General features: G+C 40.3%; 2 protein-coding genes across 7 annotated transcripts in view; one reads left to right on the top strand and one right to left on the bottom strand.

The window, feature by feature from the left end:
* LOC121317612 (heterogeneous nuclear ribonucleoprotein Q) overlaps positions 1 to 1200 on the top strand; it is a 20834-nt gene extending 19634 nt beyond the window's left edge. For all 6 annotated transcript variants that reach the window (XM_041253726.1, XM_041253727.1, XM_041253729.1 and 3 more), the window contains exon 12: positions 1 to 1200. This exon is cut by the window's left edge. The gene's annotated coding sequence lies outside the window, so the exon portion shown is untranslated.
* Positions 1201 to 16364: 15164 nt separating this feature from the next.
* The window catches only part of LOC121317614 (snake venom 5'-nucleotidase-like), a 41520-nt gene continuing 37356 nt past the window's right edge, over positions 16365 to 20528 (bottom strand). The window contains exon 9 of the mRNA XM_041253733.1: positions 16365 to 17180. Within this exon, the coding sequence (XP_041109667.1) occupies positions 17008 to 17180 (173 nt within the window). The 3' untranslated portion in view covers positions 16365 to 17007. The remainder of the gene's footprint in view (positions 17181 to 20528) is intronic.

Consider the following 20528-nt stretch of genomic DNA (forward strand, 5'->3'; position numbering starts at 1 on the left):
AAAGCATTGCATTTAACGAGTTTAGTAAGGACTAATAAAGTTTGTCAGCCTTTGTAAAGGAGAATATCTTCCTGAAACGTCAGCTGTATTTTGCACTTGTACATTTTGTTTTGGTTTGAAGTGGCTCAAAGGAGCTTGATGCTGTCTATAATGTTGTAATTGTAATAACTGAGGCTTTTATGTTGGAATATCCATGTTACCGGAATTCTGTTGGATAGCAGGTTTAGCTGTAACCACCTGGTCTGGTCAGTCAGGCATTCCAGGAAAATTGGTTCTTTTTAGAACCTGTTTTTAATGGGTTGGTTAACTACCTCAGTACAGAGGATTAAACTACCCTGTCTACTGTAAATATGGAAACTTATTAGACAAAAGGAAGGCTTGTTCCAAATAAAATATGCACAAGAGCAACAGCAGAGCAGATGAACTTAATGTAATGTTTTTTTATTAAATGCATTGTTGCTCTGACACATTGCGAACAGTCAAACTGGGCATGTAAAATAAATAACTCATATAATGAGTATGAACAGGCCTTGCTTTTGTCCTATTAACTGAAATAGCTGCAGTGCTTTTTCAGATAATGTAGTTATTGGTTGTATGATAGTTTAGGAAGATGTTACTTTTGTTAAAGCTCAAACATCAGAAATGAAATATATCAAATACTGCTTTTGAAAAGCTCTGCGGTGTCCCTTTTTCAGTGGAAGATGAAATATCTTTTTTCTTTTTGAAAGATGAGGGTTGCTTAAGTACACACAATTATGTTTTTTCTAAGTTCATAAGATTTGAGTATTCAACTAATCATGCGCAACATCTCAGGAAATGGTGTTCCTTCTGATACAAACAGCTTTTTGTATGTCAGATTGTTGAACTTAACAAATCTTATTGCTCAGCAAATTGAATTCACACCATAGTGTTGAAAACAGGTGTGAATTTATACATCTGTAAAGGCAGATAGTCACCCAGGTTAAAGGGATACTGCAGATTTGATTGTTCTACGTATAACAACGAGGAGACTGAATTGTTCCTTTGGTTTTGTACACGTTTTTCTCCCTCTACAATACATCTGTATCAGTACAACTGTTACCAGTTTTAAAAGATTGTTGGTGGCCAACAACCATTTTTGCATTCCTGCAAATAAATTGTTTTATACTGTAAGATGGAGGTGAGTGTAACTTATTTTTGTAATAAAGTTTTTGATTTTTATATGTGTGTTTGAAAAAAAAAAAGTGTTGAAAAAAAATCATGCACACCACTGACTGTTAATCTTTTGTTCTCCTATATAATTGTGGGTAAAATGGTTTTCTTACTGCAGTGAGGATTGCTGGAGGCTGTATCCCAAATTGTATTTTCGTAATCGTGCTAAGGAAGCAAATTGAGTGAATCGAACCATCTACGACATTAACCTAACCTATTGATTAGGAACCGAGCACTGGTTTGTGCAAAATATATTTGGGGTTAAATATTTTAATTATAACTAAATTACATAGTGTTGCTTCCTTATACATAATTGCTCCCTTTTAGCGTGAATTGACACAGTATGCAAAAGCAGCTTTTACTGTTTTGTGTTAAAAGAAAAAACAGTATCTTCAGCACAATAAGATATTATTGGTTACCGTGCTGAGGTGGGTACAAAGGTCAAATGCATGGTGGCCTGAAAGTACTATTAAAATACAATTTTACAAAGGAAAAAACTGTTTACTTAATGACTAAACAGTAAAAAAGAACTTCCTTCAATGTATCTCTTTTATTTGGATATCTTACCATTTCAGTGCCTTGATGTAGGAAACTGCTTTTTGCCAGAAATGTGTGGGAATAATCTGTTAATGATGGTGTGCCCTCTTTGGCAACACACAATTAAAAGTATGGATATACAAATGTTGACACCCTGACTTCAGCTAGGGACACAGTTATGTGTGGGGTGGAGCTTGCCTGTTTCCAGAAACTTTGAGCTTTCACCTTTGAAAATAATCTGTTGTCATAAGTGGTATTCCCATTCATATAGCTCATGTAATTGTGACTTGCTTGTTGCATCTTCTACAATCTCATTAACAAATCCAGGTCAAGTTGGTTGTACACCAGGAGAGGGTTAAAATAACTTGGTAGCATCTTAGGGTGGTGCTTATGCTTTTTAGCTTTAAATTACTATTTTTAGTGCAGTACATAAATAACACTAACACAATTTTTGTCCCTGGGTTTTAAGTGTTATTTCCTAATTGCTTATGCCTCAAAAGTATAGAAAACGGCTATTATTCCCCACAAACTTTGCTTTTGTGACCAGGACAGTGATATTTCAAAATATCACTATTTCAAATGGGAAAACGGGCAAATCTTTTCGTTCACATAGTCAGAAAAAAACAACATATGAATCCAAATTAACATGTATTTATACTAAACTAATACAAAAATGACTACAAAAGATTTAGAAGTGAGTAGTTTTTCGAGATTTATGATTATACTGTAAATAGTAGTTTTTCGAGATTTACGATTATACTGTAAATACAGTAATCGTAAATCTTGTTAATCGTAAAAATTGTTACACGGTGTAATCGAACCGAAACATACACGTTGAAAGAGTTAAGTTACTTAATGGTGTCACTCAGATGTCCACAGCAGGTAATAAACACATGTATACAACAGTATTAAGTTATTATTCACAGAGGAACGAAGCCTGCAACATTGGCTTACTTTATCTGAACTTTTAAGATTACTTGCACTTAACCAGCTCAGTCGTACTCGTGAAGAAGTTCGACTGCCAGCCAGAAAGGGTTGAGAGAGGGTGAGGAGCTGCATCAGTTCCACAAGGCATTCAAGTAGCTGCAGGGCAGGTTTCCACAGGCTATGGTCCAATTGGCACACCAGCTCTTTCAAAACTGATGAAAGTGACTGGCCACGTTGGAAGCTTCCTGAAGAATATTCAGCCATTCAGTTCTGAAGAGGGGAAATCTGTTTTGCTGAAAATGATCCAGTTGTAGGAAGAGGGTCTGAATAAAACAACCATCATTTCAAGAAGCAACTGGACTAGACGAATAAAAAACACCCTATCAGTTGTTTACAACGGTGACAAAAATAGTTTGTCTTTTTTATTCTTTTTTTAAATAAAGTAAGTTTTGATAATTTGAATTCAGGAAAATATTTGTTATTCTTCCAAACCAAAAAGCAACAACAAAAAACCACATTAAAGGCCTTGAGTTCATGTTTCCTGTGTAACTGGAAGCTAGAGTATGTAGGATGTCAACTACAATAAAATTATATCAAATATAACACCTGGGAATAACGTGGAATTCTGAACCTAAAGAACGGGATTAACAGCTATTTGAATTATTATTTTAGTAACACACATCCCTCCCATGGCTCTAAATCACCCAATAATAATTCAAAATAAATAACACCTACCAATTGCATGAAAAATATACCCCATACAAGGTATGTCATTATGGGTTGGGTGTGTAATATATTCTCCTGCCCTGAGCACATGTTTTCTACTACAGTTGAATAAGTAGCACCTTTGAAATGCGTATACCTTTACACCTAGTAATGTGCAATGGAAACAACGCAGTGGAAGATTTTATAAATAATTGTTTCGTGTACATAAAACCTTGTTCTTCCTGTAATATAACTTTATTTAACAGAACTGAATAAACAGCCCGTATCTCGTCATTTAGTTTCCTGATTGCTGCACTACTGTAGCGATCTCTGTTCCCGCAGGCAGGGCGAGGCAATCCACACACAGGCGGAGAGCAGGCGAGAACCCGGGACCTCTCACACTAAAGAACAGCGCCGATACCGGTGTACAAAAGAGCCGATCTGTACCTCCCTGGACAACTGAGGAAGTCAGCACCTCCGGTCACTTTTTTTTTTTTTAAGTAACAAAAACGTTTGAAAAATTATACATCGCTTACCAGTGACATAGCACTTTGTGTTTGCTTAAATAACTGATGGTGTTAGCTTCCGCTAACAAGGGGCAGCAGCTGTAGTTATTTGCATTACGATTAGCAGGTCATTCGTGATCTCTTTGGTTCACAGCCGCAACCAGCTCCGCAGCAACTTTTCACAAGTGCGCTGGGCTGCGCAGGATCTGCACAGATTACTGCGGGTGAAGTTGAGTGACGTCACGCAGCGCATCTCTGCGATTCTGACTGCAACTGTGCTCGACGCCCACTTCAACTGCACTGCAGTGCGTCGCCTAGGCGAGACGCTAGACTAGACGTCGACAACGTCTGACACCTTTAGACGACATGAGAGAGAGAGGGAGAGAGAGAGGGAGAGAGAGAGAGAGAGGAGAGAGAGAGGGAGAGAGATGAGAGAGAGAGAGGGGAGAGGAGAGCCGAGAGAGAGAGAGAGAGAGGGAGAGTGAGAGAGAGGGAGAGAGTAGAGGAGAGAGAGAGAGAGAGTGCGAGAGAGAGAGGAGGAGAGAGGAGAGCGAGAGAGAGAGAGAGGAGAGGGAGGGAGAGAGAGAGAGAGAGAGAGCGAGAGAGAGGGAGAGGCAAGAGGAGAGGGGAGAGAGGAGAGAGGAAAGAGAGAGAGAGAGAGAGAGGGAGAGAGAGAGGGAGAGGAGGGCGAGAGAGGGAGAGCGAGAGAGAGGGAGAGGGAGAGGTAGAGAGAGAGAGAGAGAGAGAGAGAGAGAGAGAGGAGAGAGAGAGAGAGAGAGAGAGAGTGAGGAGAGAGATACCTATGCTAACCTCTCTCACCGCCCTCTCTCTCCCCATTCCCCCTCTCTTCTCGCTCCTCTCTCTCCTCTTTCTCTCTCGTCATGCATCAATGCTTCAGACAGATAATACATCCCCCCCCCCCCCGATCGTATCGAGGCCGTATATCACAGTAACGTACATATATATCCATCACTCTATCTCTCTCTAGCTCGCGCCCTATCTGAGTATAGAGCTCCTCTAACTCTCTCCCTCATCAATAGTCAATATCGTACTCATAGTATCTATCGCTAACGTATCTGAACCTCGCTCCCCTAGAGCGCTCTGCTCTCTCTCATCCCTTAGTATGATAATCTAGCGCCAGAGTCGACATCGAACTGCTACAAGCTGAGATCGCGCTACGGTACTAGTAGCGAGCTAGATAGAGACAGCGCCTAGAGGATGCAGATCTTCAGGGAAAGCACTCTACAGCGATGTAGACAGATAAAAGCAGAGAGAGAGTAAAGGATGGCTCAAGCCGAGCGTGAGAAGAGAAAGCTAGAGCAGATAAGATAAGAGCAGAAAAGAGAACGAAGAAGAGTAGAGAGCGGAGGAGATCGATGAGAAAGAGAAAGCGGAAGATGAGACGAGGAGAGAGAGAATAGAGAGAGAGAAAGGAGAACGCGGAAAAGAGAGGTGAAAAGAGCACGAGTAAAGCGAGAGGCTAAGAGGACCCCGCGCCCCTATCCGGGAGTAGGAGGATGAGAGAGCGCAATTACTGAAATGATGAATGGAGGCCAAAGACAGATAGACAGATGAGAGAGAGAGAACGACTCAAGCAGAGTACCGTATAAAAAGAAGAAGGACGCACACACGAGAGGAAGCTCTCTCTTCTCTCTCACCTGAGAGGGAGAGAGGAGAGGGAGAGAGAGGGAGAGAGGGGAGAGAGAGGAGAGAGAGAGAGAGAGAGAGGCGCAGGAGAGAGAGAGAGGGAGAGGAGAGAGGGAGAGGAGAGGAGAGAGAGAGAGGGAGAGAGGGAGAGAGTGAAGCGAGCAGAGAGGACGCCACGCGAGAGCAGACGCGCCCGCGCCCGCGTCAGAAAGCGAGCGAAAGGAGCGCCAGCGCCGAGCGCGAGAGGAACGGAGAGAGCGACACGAACGAAAGCAGTGGCGCGCGCGAGCGCGCGAGAGAGCCGAGCGCGACGCGCGCGCGCGGATCGAGAGAGTCGCAAGCGACGCGCGAGCCGCGCAACGCACCAAAAGCGCGTAGGACGAGGCGCGCGCGCTCAGCGCCGAAGCGCAAGAATAGAGCACGTGAGATCGAGACGCGAGCAGCGAGAGGTAGCACCGGCGCAAGAGCGCCACGAGTAGGCGCGAGAGCGCATCCGCTCGCGCAGCCCCGCGCGCTACGCGGCGCCATCGGCGCGACAGCGCGCGCCAGATCTAGCTGAGCGAGCGCGCGAGCCGCGCGAGCGAGGGCGAGCGCGCCCGCCCAGCGCGACGCGCCCGCGCGCACCCGGGCGCCCGGCGCGCGTCGAAGCGCGACCGCGCGCGAGACCGAGCCGCAACGCTGTCGCGACGCGCGCGAGAGAGCTCAGCCTCGCGACTTCGCAAGCGTTCCGCCGCCCCTAGACCGAGCGCGAGGCAACGCGAGAGCAAGCGCCGCCACGCGCGAGCGCGACAAGAGACGCTGAGTAACGCAGGAAAGGCGCGCAAGCAGCGCGAGCGCGGCGCATCGACGATGCGCCCGGCGGAGCAGAGCGCATCACCCGCATCACAGCGCACGACAGCATCGCGCGCCGGTAGGATCCGCGCCCGCGAGACGCGAGGAGAGAGAGAAGTGTGTTGTATTGAGCTGCGTGAGACTTATTCTGTGATGATACAATCGGGCGAGTTTTTTCTCTGAAAATCCCAGTTTTTTTTTTTCAACACAGGTGAAGAACTCTCCTTGTATGTATAGAACTTCAAAGTCCAGCCTGTCACTTTTCACAGCTCCAGATCTCTTGTCTAGTGAAGTAGTTTGGTTTGTCTCAATTAACTTTAAAGCCTTTACGTCTCCCTTCTTTTAATTTCGTTCTGTTTGCTAGCTCTATCAATTTCTTTCTTATTTTGGCTAATGTTCTTTTTTGCTCCTCCCCAGCAGTGATAAAACTTCCAGAAAACCTGTCAATTAAAATTCTTTGCAACCCTGCCACTGTGTATTTACCTAATCGGTATTTACCTTATCTCATCGAAGATCGCAAAAGAGTGAGCGCCATCGAAATGCTTTATGAAACGCATGCAGCGCCATCCCCTGCCTCTCCTGCATTTGACTTGGCGAACAAGCTGCAGCAGAAAAGGTGCATCGCGTAATAAAATAATTTATAGTCGGGGATTCTAGTCTCTCTATCCATATTTAAACATTGCCACATAAACAATGCCGTACGAAGAAAAAAAAAAAATTCATATCGTGAAATCTCACTAATCTGCTCAGAACCGAAATAAATGACCTTCGCTGGCGCGACTGTCTAAAATGGGGTCTGAATCACATTCCTGAGAACATGTTTGGATAAATGTTATTTTTAAAATACATTTTAAATTATGTATTTTTTTTATATGTGTGAAACTACAATTGTAGAGTGTGTTCGAATAAATTGTGAATATATGCACAACAGGCGGGCATCTTGAATTATGCTAAGGCTGACTTCAAATGTTCTGAGGTGTTGCTGCAAACTCGATCGAAGCTTATAAAAAATGCATTTGTAAGTCCGTTTTTGAAAACACAACCATTTAACTTGAAGGATTGCTGAATGTGGACAATGTTGTCTCTGTGTAACTATGACACCTAGTTGCAGAGTAAATAGAAAACAGAGGATTAAGGGATGGAAATAAGACTCCCATTGCATAGCAGTTAGTTCCATTCTTGATTTTACTATTCGTTTTTAATAAGATGCACCAGGCTACCTGTACTTTGTGGCTAATCAAGCACATATTAAAACCTGTAATGGATGGAACTGCTATGCAATAGGAGTCTTTATTTCCATCCCTGAGGATTAGACCTGCAATGTATCCTCTAAATACTGCCTTGTGCAGGTTTGCTAAGAAAACACATTAGAAGGTAAACTGAGCCACTGATGAATTTTCCCTTCAAGCACAATGAGATTATTCTTTGAGGTTTTCTGACATGCTAGATCTTCATTAATGTACATGTCCTTGTCTGTCTTTGTTTTTAACACAGTGCTGAAGATGTCATGTTTCAGAGCATTACTGGAGAACCTGAAACAGAGGCTCAAAGTGGATCTCTTCAGAGAAAGTGTCTGCCAGTATCCTGTGTTCTGTTTCTTCTGTTATCCACTGTTCTTTTAAACAGGTAAACTAACCTACGGATGGAAGCTAGTTCCTTTATTCCCAGTGGGCATTCTACCATGGGATATTGTGCTAAAATAAAAATGTTCACTGCAAATACATTTCTTAATATTGGATTCAGGTTCATATATTATATTTGGTAGTTTTCCCAAGTATTTTATATAACTGTTTAACTACTATGCAAATTCCATTTTAATGTATCTGAACTTTTTGCTGCCAAACTGTTAACTGCTATTAATGGTTAATTTCCTTTCCTTGCCATGTGCAATTTTTTAATCAAACTCTAAGGTAGCATATTGCAAAAAAAGTGCAACAGAGGTACCACTGCATTTATCTTAACGCACAGTCTAAATGTAAACTATTGTGTATGAGCTACTCATTTTGACCGATGGTTCCTTTTGGAGGAAATACAGATAATTCAAAATATTTGTACCCATTTATTCTGCACATTTTTATGTGGAGTAGAGATAAGTACATATGTTATTTCACATTGTAACATCTGTTCAATGTAGCATATATACAGTGCATACTGTACAAAATACTATCACTTAAAATAATTCTAGAACCTCTGTAAGCTTTTCTTATCTTGAAGTCTTTGAATGTCAAGAGCAGAGATCCTAAAACAGCTGTACACACTGAACAGTTTACATTTACATTTAATACAACCCAGTAAAAGACATAAAACAGATGCTTGGCTGACAATCTGAGCAACCAGAAACATGTTCTGCTTTGTGCAGCAAGGCATAAGTCTCCCCTGAATCTCAAAGTTGAAGTGATTAGCAGATGGAAGAGGTCCATGCAATCCAGGAGAGTAAACAATGTGGTCCTTCATCAATCACTACCAAGTCCTGTGCTTGTACAAAATATGATTTTGCACAGTCTGATACAATTCACCAAGGACTAACTGTCATACCACCCGTTTGTAAATATGGCCAATTGCCCCCAATTGATTTGTATGTGCCAGTATTCATTGAATGTGCATTGTCTTTTATTTTCTATAAAGATTTGTTCTCCCATTAGATGAATAGGACATCTTTCATTGAGCATGTGTGCTGTATTTTTTTTTAAAGACTGAATTATTAAATTGCCTCATAGAATCTTGAATTTACATTTCGTAATTTTGCTTTCCGGTATCTTCATTTTTTTTATGATTGTTTGGTCATTCCTTGTTGGAGTTGTCACATGTTACTGCTCATTAGGACCAGAATCTCTTCTGCCTAATATCCTGTTCACAATCAAACCTGCCCTGCCCCCTGCCCCCTGCCCCCTGCCCCTGCCCAGTAAGTGAAAGTGAGCTTCATGCATAACCATTTCCACCTAAATCTCTGTATTGCAAAATCTGGAGCTGCAAGAGTTACTTCCCCTGGGCATACCTGTGCAGTCTGTGGGAAAATAAAATGTAAACATCATAGGTATGTGGGATTTGATTTAACTGTGCTGTACTGTTAAAAACAGTGTTTGTTTTGGCTGTTAAGTCAATGCTGTGAACTATGATGAGGCTTTCAAGAGATTTCCTAAATGTATATACAGCTCTGGCCAGGCGTTTTGCATCGCCCTATAGAATTAACTCATTGTGCTTCATAAAATCAAATGAAACCAGTTGAATAATGTTACTTCAACATATTGAGTTACATACCGCTTTGTAATTTTCCACATACTTAATGAAAAACTGGCAATCTAACATTAAATATTTTCCTATTACGGCTTCCAGTTGACTTCTGCGATATCATTTTGTAGTTTCTTTGATTACATGATTGTGGCAAAGTGGTTGATAGTGTCCAGGTGCAGGTGATTAAAGAACAGACAGACAATTGTAATCCAGGTGAAACGGCTTGTTTTATTTATTTTTAAGTCCAGTGCCTGATTGCAAAACAAACAGTAAATAATAATGCTGGTCAGTAATACAGTGGCGTGTATTACTTACATTTATAATCCCCCAAGCTGGTCCCAAAATAATAGTCCCGTTCTTGTGTCCCCACATTAAACACAAAACACATACACAAGTCAGTTTAGTTTGTGAATTAGTGATTGTGGTACAATACAGTTTGCAGTGGTACAAGTGAAGTGCTGGCCCGGGTTTGTGCTGGCATCAGGCGATGGATTAGGATTCTCAGCCCCCCTTATATGCTGTCACGCATGACCCCCATGGTAAACGAACTCAGCTGCCTTTACAATCTGAAAAAGCTCAAAAGGTAAGGTAACATGTCAGAAACATTATTCTAAGTTTTTAAAGCTGTGATGTTACCACGTTACATTTGCAAAGGAGTCATCCTGCTAATGGAATAAATGAACCCATAATTTGGCCAATTCAAACTGATAACATGGAGCATTTTTCAGACTTGTTTTTTAACCTCTTGTAGTTCAACATTTGCAATGCGGTCTTAAATAAGCTTTAAAATATTTTACACATTTTCTTCCTTCCCCTAAGGTCTCTTACATTGCTTATTAAGAAATTCTATCCGTTTCAGTCTTTCTTTCATCTCTGGACTTTTTGTCCGATCCTGTAAGTATATTTGATAGTGATTCTTGAATTGATAAATTGCAATCCAAATTGCTAGTAATTGATACAAATGGGTTAATTGTGTGTATAATACTTTTCTATTATAGATTGTAAATGTTATTAGCCCTACCTTAAGAAATCCAGGCAATACCAAAGAAAAAAAAAAAAAGTGTTTTCATCTCCTTTTGTTCAATTTTACTGCAGACACTTTACTGCAGACTCTTTCCATGCTCTTTGATATCCAGTGTATCAGCAGGTATAGTCAGTACAGGACAGGACAGCCTCTTTCCATGCTCTTTGATATCCAGTGTATCAGCAGGTGTAGTCAGTACCAGACAGGACAGACTGAAAGGAAGTCCTTTGTTTATAAATCTGGTAACAGTCCCCAGGACTGAGCTTCTAACTAGCTCATCCGTGACAGCACGTGCTGTACGTAAAATCGTGAGGTAATTAAAAATGTTTTGCTTATACGTTATAATGTTTTGCGGTCTGCGCACTGGCAGCCCTTTTAAAGATATACAGTAATGTACCCGACCCGATCCCAACATTTGAAAGAAAAAAAAATATTAATAATTTAGAACTAGCAAGAAATTACTTGGTTGCAGTAGCAGCAGAACATTGGTTCGGTAAAGGCGGGCCCCCAGCCAAAACACTTTCACCCATGCATAGCACAGTGTTAGTTTGTGATAAAATGTGCTAACCATACTATCCTACCTACTGTCTTCTGATGAAAATGTGTTACTTTTTTATTGTTGTGAATTTTCAGATGCTGTGTTTTGTGAGAACAGTGAACCTCGCTCTTGTGAAGACAAACAAAAAAGCAAAAAGGACATTCAAGGTTTGTGCCAGAAAACCCTACCCCTATCCCTATGCCTATCCCTATCCCTAGCCCTAGCCCTAACCCTACCCCGAAACCTACCCCTACTCCTAACCCAAAATGACTAAAAGGTCATTGTGACAAAGGTAGTAGTAATATTACAAACTGGTTAATTCACTCCTGATTTGGTGTTTTTTCAGTAGGTTGGTAAAGGTATACTGACAGTTAAAAACATGAGTTATGTGGCAAAGGGTGTTTCATAAGGCTACCATTAAAAAGCAAAACATAAAGGTCCAAATTTTATTAAGGTATTTTTATTTATTTAATAATAATAATAATAATAATAATAATAATAATAATAATAATAATAATAATAATAACAACACTTTTGATGTTAGTAGTAACACACACCCTGCTGGGTATTCCTTTTCTTCTGGTTGTTTTGAGATTAAAAAGAAATAAGCTAAATCTACTGTTTCTCTAAGTGGTCTCTACCCCTGGTCCTCAGTGTCTAAAGATCTGGAACACATGTCAATGTGGACTAATCCAGGACCAGGGTTGGGGACCCCTGCTCTAACACCTCCTAAGAGAACTCTTCTCCTAAGGGAACACCCCTGTTGCGTAACAGATTTTTTTAAATTCTCTGGCTGAAGGAACAGGTACTTTGCTTAAAAAAAACACCTTCGTCGCATCGACAGCGATTCTTTCACAATGGATACAGTACTGTTTTGTAACCAGATAAATGATCACCGTCAATCTTAAATTAAAATGGATTTTCAGTCTTTTCAAAAGCTATTTGTCATCGCGAGATTGTCTTGAGGCACATTGATTGGTTTATTCAATCTTTCCACATGTGCACCTCATCGCTACAAAATGGCAAATAAACAAAACAGCAAAACATGCTGCTGTTTCTCTTGCTACAAAAAGTTGGAAATTGCTGAGCATTTTGGTGTATCCCGTTCTTGTGAGTTGCTTCACTATTCTGGTAAATAATGTGCATGTCTTGTATATTGCTGCATTTTTTTTTTAACTTGTGTAAAGGTGCTGTGTTAATTTAGTTTGACAGTTTATTAACATTAGTTTGTCTGTTATTTTATTATTATAGTTTATTAACATACACTTGCCTATTGCTTTTCTTTTACTTATTCAGCTCATTTGATATGTTGATGCATGTGCATCTTGACAAGTAATACACATGTATTTATGTATCGATTCATATTGTGTCAGGTGGTTAACTTCGTCTTAGAGAACACTTCGCTTGCTTGCCGAGGGGTATTCTCTTAGAGAACACTTCGCTTGCTTGCCGAGGGGTATTCTCTTAGAGAACACTTCGCTTGCTTGCCGAGCAGTGCTTGCTTGACTTTAGTTTCTCAGTATGTCAGCGTTTTGATACATGCCGTTTCGTTCTTCGTTAGCAGCATATGGCAGCTTAAATAAGACAATGAAAAACAAACCACGGCAACACAAAATCCTATACTTCCTTGGAAGGACAGCCCTGCATGAAATCCTGTATTTCCCTGGAAGGACAGCCCTGCATGAAATCATATATTTCATTGGAAGGACAGCCCTGCATGAAATCCTATGTTTCATTGGAAGGACAGCCCTGCATGAAATCCTATGTTTCATTGGAAGGACAGCTCTACACGGAATCCTATATTTCCCTGGAAGGACAGCCCTACATGAAATCCTATATTTCCCGTGAAGGACAACCCTGCATGAAATCCTATATTTCATTGGAAGGACAGCCCTGCATGAAATCCTATATTTCATTGGAAGGACAGCCCTGCATGAAATCCTATATTTTATTGGAAGGACAGCCCTGCATGATATCCTATACTTCCCTAAAAGGACAGCCCTGCATGAAATCCTATACTTCCCTAGAAGGACAGTCCTGCATGAAATCCTATACTTTCTTGGAAGGACAGCCCTGCATGAAATCCTATACTTCATTGGAAGGACAGCCCTGCATGATATCCTATACTTCCCTAAAAGGACAGCCCTGCATGAAATCCTATACTTCCCTAGAAGGACAGTCCTGCATGAAATCCTATACTTTCTTGGAAGGACAGCCCTGCATGAAATCCTATACTTCATTGGAAGGACAGTCCTGCATGAAATCCTATATTTCCCGTGAAGGACAGCCCTGCATGAAATCCTATATTTCCCATGAAGGACAGCTCTGCATGAAATCCTATATTTCATTGGAAGGACAGCCCTGCATGAAATCCTATATTTCATTGGAAGGACAGCCCTGCATGAAATCCTATATTTTATTGGAAGGACAGCCCTGCATGATATCCTATACTTCCCTAGAAGGACAGCCCTGCATGAAATCCTATACTTCCCTAGAAGGACAGTCCTGCATGAAATCCTATACTTTCTTGGAAGGACAGCCCTGCATGAAATCCTATACTTCATTGGAAGGACAGTCCTGCATGAAATCCTATACTTCCCTAGAAGGACAGCCCTGCATGAAATCCTATACTTCCCTAGAAGGACAGTCCTGCATGAAATCCTATACTTCATTGGAAGGACAGTCCTGCATGAAATCCTATACTTCCCTAGAAGGACAGCCCTGCATGAAATCCTATACTTCCCTAGAAGGACAGCCCTGCGTGAAATCCTATACTTTCTTGGAAGGACAGCCCTGCATGAAATCCTATACTTTCTTGGAAGGACAGACCTGCCAGATCAGTTTTCTCATTTATTCCATGGCTCTCTTCACTTTTTTAATTGTGCTGAACTGTGTGTGGATTTCGTGATGCAGACCAGTGGGTCTACTGGGCTACTAAAAAAAGCCTATTGTTTTTACATGGAACAGCTGTAGCTACACTGAACAAAAATATAAACGCAACATGCAACAATTTCAAAGATTTTACTGAGTTACAGTTCATATAAGGAAATCAGTCAATTGAAATAAATTCATTAGGCCCTAAGCTATGGATTTCACGACTGGGGATATAGATATGCATCTGTTGGTCACAGATACCTTAAAAATAAAGTAGTATACTAGTCAGTATCTGGTGTGAGCACCATTTGCCTCATGCAGCGTGACACATCTACTTTGGATAGAGTTGATCAGGCTGTTGATTGTGGGCTGTGGAATGTTGTCCCACTCCTTTTCAATGGCTTGCTGGATATTGGCGGGAACTGGAACACGTTGTCGTACACGTCGATCCAGAGCATCCCAAACATGCTCAATGGGTGACATGTCTGGTGAGTATGCAGGCCATGGAAGAACTGGAACATTTTCAGCTCCCAGGAATTGTGTACAGATCCTTGCGACATGGGGCCGTGCATTATCATGCTGAAACATGAGGTGATGGCGGCGGATGAATGGCACGACAATGGGCCTCAGGATCTCGTCACGGTATCTCTATGCATTCAAATTGCCATCGATAAAATGCAATTGTGTTCGTTGTCCGTAGCTTACGCCTGCCCATACCATAACCGCACGCGATAACATACACGCTGTCTGCCATCTGCCCGGTACAATTGAGACATCTGTGGCATTGTGTTGTGTGACAAAACTGCACATTTTAGAGTGGCCTGTTATTGTCCCCAACACAAGGTGCACCTGTGTATTGATCATGCTGTTTAATCAGCTTCTTGATATGCCACACCTGTCAGGTGGATGGATTATCTTGGCAAAGGAGAAATGCTCACTAACAGGGATGTAAACAAATTTGTGCACAAAATTTGAGAGAAATAAGCTTTTTGTGCATATGGAACATTTCTGGGATATTTTATTTCAGCTCATGAAACATGGGACCAACACTTTACATGCTGTGTTTATATTTCTGTTCAGTGTATATTGTGAAATCAGTAAGTGGGCCCTCAGTAATAAAGCGTTTTGGAACCTCGGGATCTGTCTGTCCCTCCCCCTGGCCTACCATTTCCCGTCCTTCTTTTCGGATAGAAGGCCTTGCTTCCACGTTTTCTCTCCCACTGCCCCTCCGTTGGGTCAGAGTCCACTTATTTTACCCATGCCTCTCCCCATTTTGATTGGAAGCGTCCACCAGTTATTTTGGGCATCTTCTTGACCCTGACCTTTTCTCCCTGCATCCTTTCTGCTGGGGACGCCATAGTGGCCTGTGTCAACCATGACTTTGCTACCCAAACCTGGCAGCAGGAGCCCTTCCCAGTACCCTTGCCCACTTTCCAATTCTTGTGATAGCAGTGATGTCTACCCCACCATCTCATGCACTGCTTCTCTGTTAACTTTTCTTTTTACAATGTCATTTCACTGAAGGGCAGCCCCAGCCTCGAGATCCCTAGAGGTTTCCCTTTAGAAATACTAGACTCAGTCAAGGGGTATCTCCTCTCTGCACTGGTGTTGGGTAGCACTTTGTCCTTGTTCCTAGTGCCAGCCTGGCCTCGGTTCCTTCTTGAGGGAGGAGAGCTGAACATGTCCTGCCTTCCCGTCCTCAGACCTTTCAAGTTGAAAATCAAGGGAAATACCTGTCAACCAGTAAAGAGAATCGAGGCTACTTTGGCCCAGGCCTCTCAATTTACTTTTATAATCCTTTCAATGCAGAGATTACTAACAAATAACAATTTGTTTTAAATGTTTTTATTTAATTCTTTTTTAAACAAAGTGGACATGTTTTCATACAAAGATTTTTTTAAACTGAATAGCTACAATAAACATGTTCATTATGTACAGTAAGCAAAGCATAAGGCACATTCTGAACTTCCTGAAAAGTATATCCCACAAATACGCAGGTTTATTGTGTTGGCACACACACCCACACTGGTATTTACATTTCTTTTTTTATAGCTGCTCTCTTGTGATGTGGGTCCTCACACATACCTTTGCAGGAGTTGAGAGTATCGATGAGTAATGCTGTACCTGCATTTAGAAAGCTGGCAGCCGGTTCAGTTTGCTTCTGGGAAATGATTGAACACACACACTGCATAGAGCTGCAGGATTTCTTTAAAATGCCTCAGTGAAAAAGACAACAGATGATTGGATCACTCTGTCCAGTACAAGAAGGGGTCATTTCACGCGTGGTGTTATTTTTACATTTATTTCTGTTTTTATTTTGTTTGATAATTCACTGATGGTGAAAATAGAATGTCTTTAAAAGATGGACTTAAAAGACCCAATATTCTACAATTTAGCATTTATTTCAGCTACGCATTTCAATATTTAGGGATATTTGTTGGAAAAATGATAAATTCTGAATGGGACAATGCTATTTTTATGTTTAATTGCAAGGTGTCCCCAAAACATCAATACCAAAGCTGCCCTATTGTGCTTAAAGTCTTTTTGTATTACATTATTGCAGTTTATTCTGCACAAAAAACATTTTCTATAGATATGACCACAATGCCAGAAGAGCTCCTCACCTAATATAATTACATCCATCCAATATTTCAGATAGTACAGTTACTGTTTTATAATGTGTAAAATATACACCTCTATACAGGTCCCCTTGCAGTATATATTTTGAATAAATATATATTATACTGTATCTGAACTGCTGTTGGGGACCTGCACATATATGTATGACTTTATGTAATGAAGAGAATAAGTGCAGTAATCTATATATCTATCTATCTCTATCTATCTATATATATATATTTTTTTCAATAACAGGTAGGAAACTAGGGTAGAGTTTAGTCCTCAGTACCCCATAAATGTTTAACTGTAGCTAAAAAGTGAACTATAATAAACTGGAGCTTAAGAGTGCGCAGAAGGCATGCATGGGAGCTGCTCCTCTACATTGTGAAAGCCAAGAAAAACGCCAGTGATAGCAGCACCGTCTTCAAGTGTGCTTTGGAGATGAGCCCGGTGGGGACAGAACCTGAAAACAGAATCCGTCCTTCCACTGCTGGATAAACCTTCTTCATTGCAGAAATGTAATCTGAGACAACAGATATGTCTTGATCTCCTGAAAGAAAAGTAAGAAAAACACACGTAAGGGCTTTCTCAGCCAAACTGCCTGTCTAGGACTGGTACCTCATGCTGGGTTGGGCTGCTTGAAAAGTTACAGACACTGCATGCTTCTGGAAGGTGTAAGGGATTAACCGCACAGCCAAGATCGGAAAAATCCAGTTTACTATTATATTACCAGTATACTACCCAGAAGAAACCATAGCAGAATCTTTCTGGGAGCATTGTCAGCAATGGCAATACAATGGATCTGAAACACTGGATACAGTAGCACACTGGCATGGTACTGCAAAGTACAACAGAAGTGTTGGGGAAGTTACTTTTAAAAAGCAATCCATAACACATACAAGTTACTAGAACAGAATTAGAACTATTTACAATAAATAGAACTTATATATAACGATGTACAGTTATAAATAGTTACTTCTCAGGCACAGTTTTTATTTTCCAGAGATTTTTTTTCAGTTTGGTCAATCTGCAACTCGAAATATTCATCAAAGAGTAAGTAGTGGGGTCCCAAAAAAATATAGCGCTATACGTCCCCTACTACAACTTTTCATTGTTAACATCCTGACAACTTTTGACACTTGTCTGTTTCAAAGCTCTTTTCAAAATGTCTGCTCTAGTGCACTGGGGTTTGAGATCTGCTCTAAATTACTGCAGGAAGCGATTAAAAAAACTCCATAACACAAGAGCTTTGGTTTTGCTGTTCTGTACCACATCATGGATCATTATTGCTGTGTTACCTGTTTGACAATGTCGGCAGTAATCCTTACGCTATCAGTGCACTATAGCGGACATTTGAAAAATAGCTTTGAAACAAACTTTAAAGTTTTAAGTGTAAAAAGTTGTCAGGATGTTAAACAATGAAAATATATGACAAGTATGTTATTTTAGCAGTTGTAGCAATACTCCTTCAAGAGCTATCGATCCCACTGCTCCCCCCGATGGCAGGATAATGTAAAAAGTATAACGATTATTATATGAATCAATTCACGTTGACTTTTTCCTTTTCTCATTAAAAAATAAAACCTACTACAAAAATAATAGTAAATACATTTCACAGTGCTGCTGGGCAATGTCCCGCCTTCCTGACTTGCATCTATCATTGATTCGTTCTGAATACTTTAAACCTGCCCCAACTACTGAGTGACAGCACATTTCTATTGGAGACTCTGCTTGCAAGATTTAAAACAAGATTACAATCAGTATGGAGACTTGTTAGCGGGATTTAAAACTGTATTACAGTTAAAATACGGAGGATTTAAAACAGAATTGTGGCAAAATGTACAAAAATGTCTACACACAAAAACCCCAGAAGAATGTTCCCGTGACCATAGGGCTTTCGTTGTGGAAGACAGCAAAGGAAAGAAGGTACAATTTAAGTGTGCAAGTACTGTCGAGTTACTACTATACATATTCTGACAGAAAAAAAAAACACTCAAGCAATTTGGGAAGTAACCGAAAACACTAGTTTCATACAGTATATCAAAAATGAAAGCCCCCCAAAAAAACGATTTACATATAACTCAAAAACAGTTAAAAATAAGCACTGAAAAATACAATTAATAAAACCCCCAAAACCAAAGCCCTAATTATATTTAATGCGTTAATAAACTTCCAGCCATGTATAATAATAATAATAATAATAATAATAATAATAATATTTTCTTTTATGCAGCATTATCAACCATAGAGAGTTAAGGATTCAAAAGAGCTTGAGAGGATTTCAGGCAGTTGAGAGCAAGAGAGTGCTTTGTCAGATTGTGCTTTTCATCTTTATTTAAAAATGATTTCTGTGAAGTGGTATTGTTTATATATTGGCTATGCTGCTTTAGTAGTGACTTCAATATAATGCATACTGTGAGCTTTGTAGGTTTGAAAGTGCATTGAAAAAAGTTATTGAAGTTTTGTTGTAGTTTTTAATTAGAAATTTTAAAAAAAACACAATTTAAAATCAGGAACCTTTTTGTGACTTTTTCCCTCTAAAAATATTAGTCATATTCAAATATCGAACTGACAATCAAATCGATTATCACTGTAAAAGTGATAATCACTCATCAATATTAAACATGTTTTGGTAGTCTCAAACTTGAAATGCACAACAAGTAGACAAGTCTTAGTGTTTGTATCTAGGTATTATAGTAGAGTTGGGGAAGGAGAGAGAACAAAAATGTACTCTTGGGGTTGGATATAAGACTACATCCCCCAGAATGCCATGGGAGTGAGCCAGGATGAGTTTCACCTGACCCTAATTTAACGAGGGACATCTGGTCTATAAGCAGGAAAGAAATAGTTGGTCTGTCTGTGTGAAGGCCGGTGAAGAGACCTGAGAGGGTGAACCTGTGTGGTTCTCTTGAAAATGTAAGAGGTACTGTGTTGAACTGTGTACCGTGTGGTTCTCTTGAAAATGTAAGAGGTACTGTGTTAAATTGTGAACCTGTGTGGTTCTCTTGAAAATGTAAGAGGTACTGTGTTGAATTGTGTACCGTGTGGTTCTCTTGAAAATGTAAGAGGTACTGTGTTAAATTGTGAACCTGTGTGGTTCTCTTGAAAATGTAAGAGGTACTGTGTTAAATTGTGAACCTGTGTGGTTCTCTTGAAAATGTAAGAGGTACTGTGTTGAATTGTGTACTGTGTGGTTCTCTTGAAAATGTAAGAGGTACTGTGTTAAATTGTGAACCTGTGTGGTTCTCTTGAAAATGTAAGAGGTACTGTGTTGAATTGTGTACCGTGTGGTTCTCTTGAAAATGTAAGAGGTACTGTGTTAAATTGTGAACCTGTGTGGTTCTCTTGAAAATGTAAGAGGTACTGTGTTGAATTGTGTACCATGTGGTTCTCTTGAAAATGTAAGAGGTACTGTGTTGAATTGTGTACCGTGTGGTTCTCTTGAAAATGTAAGAGGTACTGTGTTAAATTGTGAACCTGTGTGGTTCTCTTGAAAATGTAAGAGGTACTGTGTTGAATTGTGTACCATGTGGTTCTCTTGAAAATGTAAGAGGTACTGTGTTAAATTGTGAACCTGTGTGGTTCTCTTGAAAATGTATGAGGTACTGTGTTGAATTGTGTACCGTGTGGTTCTCTTGAACCAGTAAATAGCTTATAGTTGAAGGATTGAGAAAAGTGTAGTTAGTGGTTACAGTGTTTTGCTTAAACCTTTTTGTTTTGTGTAAATAATAACATTGCTAAACTTAGAACATAAGAACTTAAGAAAGTTTACAAACGAGAGGCCATTCGGCCCATCTTGCTTGTTTGGCTGTTAGTAGCTTATTGATCCCAGAATCTCATCAAGCAGCTTCTTGAAGGATTCCAGGGTGTCAGCTTCAACAACATTACTGGGGAGTTG

Source organism: Polyodon spathula, chromosome 6 (genome assembly GCF_017654505.1).
Source record: "Polyodon spathula isolate WHYD16114869_AA chromosome 6, ASM1765450v1, whole genome shotgun sequence".
Taxonomy (NCBI): domain Eukaryota; kingdom Metazoa; phylum Chordata; class Actinopteri; order Acipenseriformes; family Polyodontidae; genus Polyodon; species Polyodon spathula.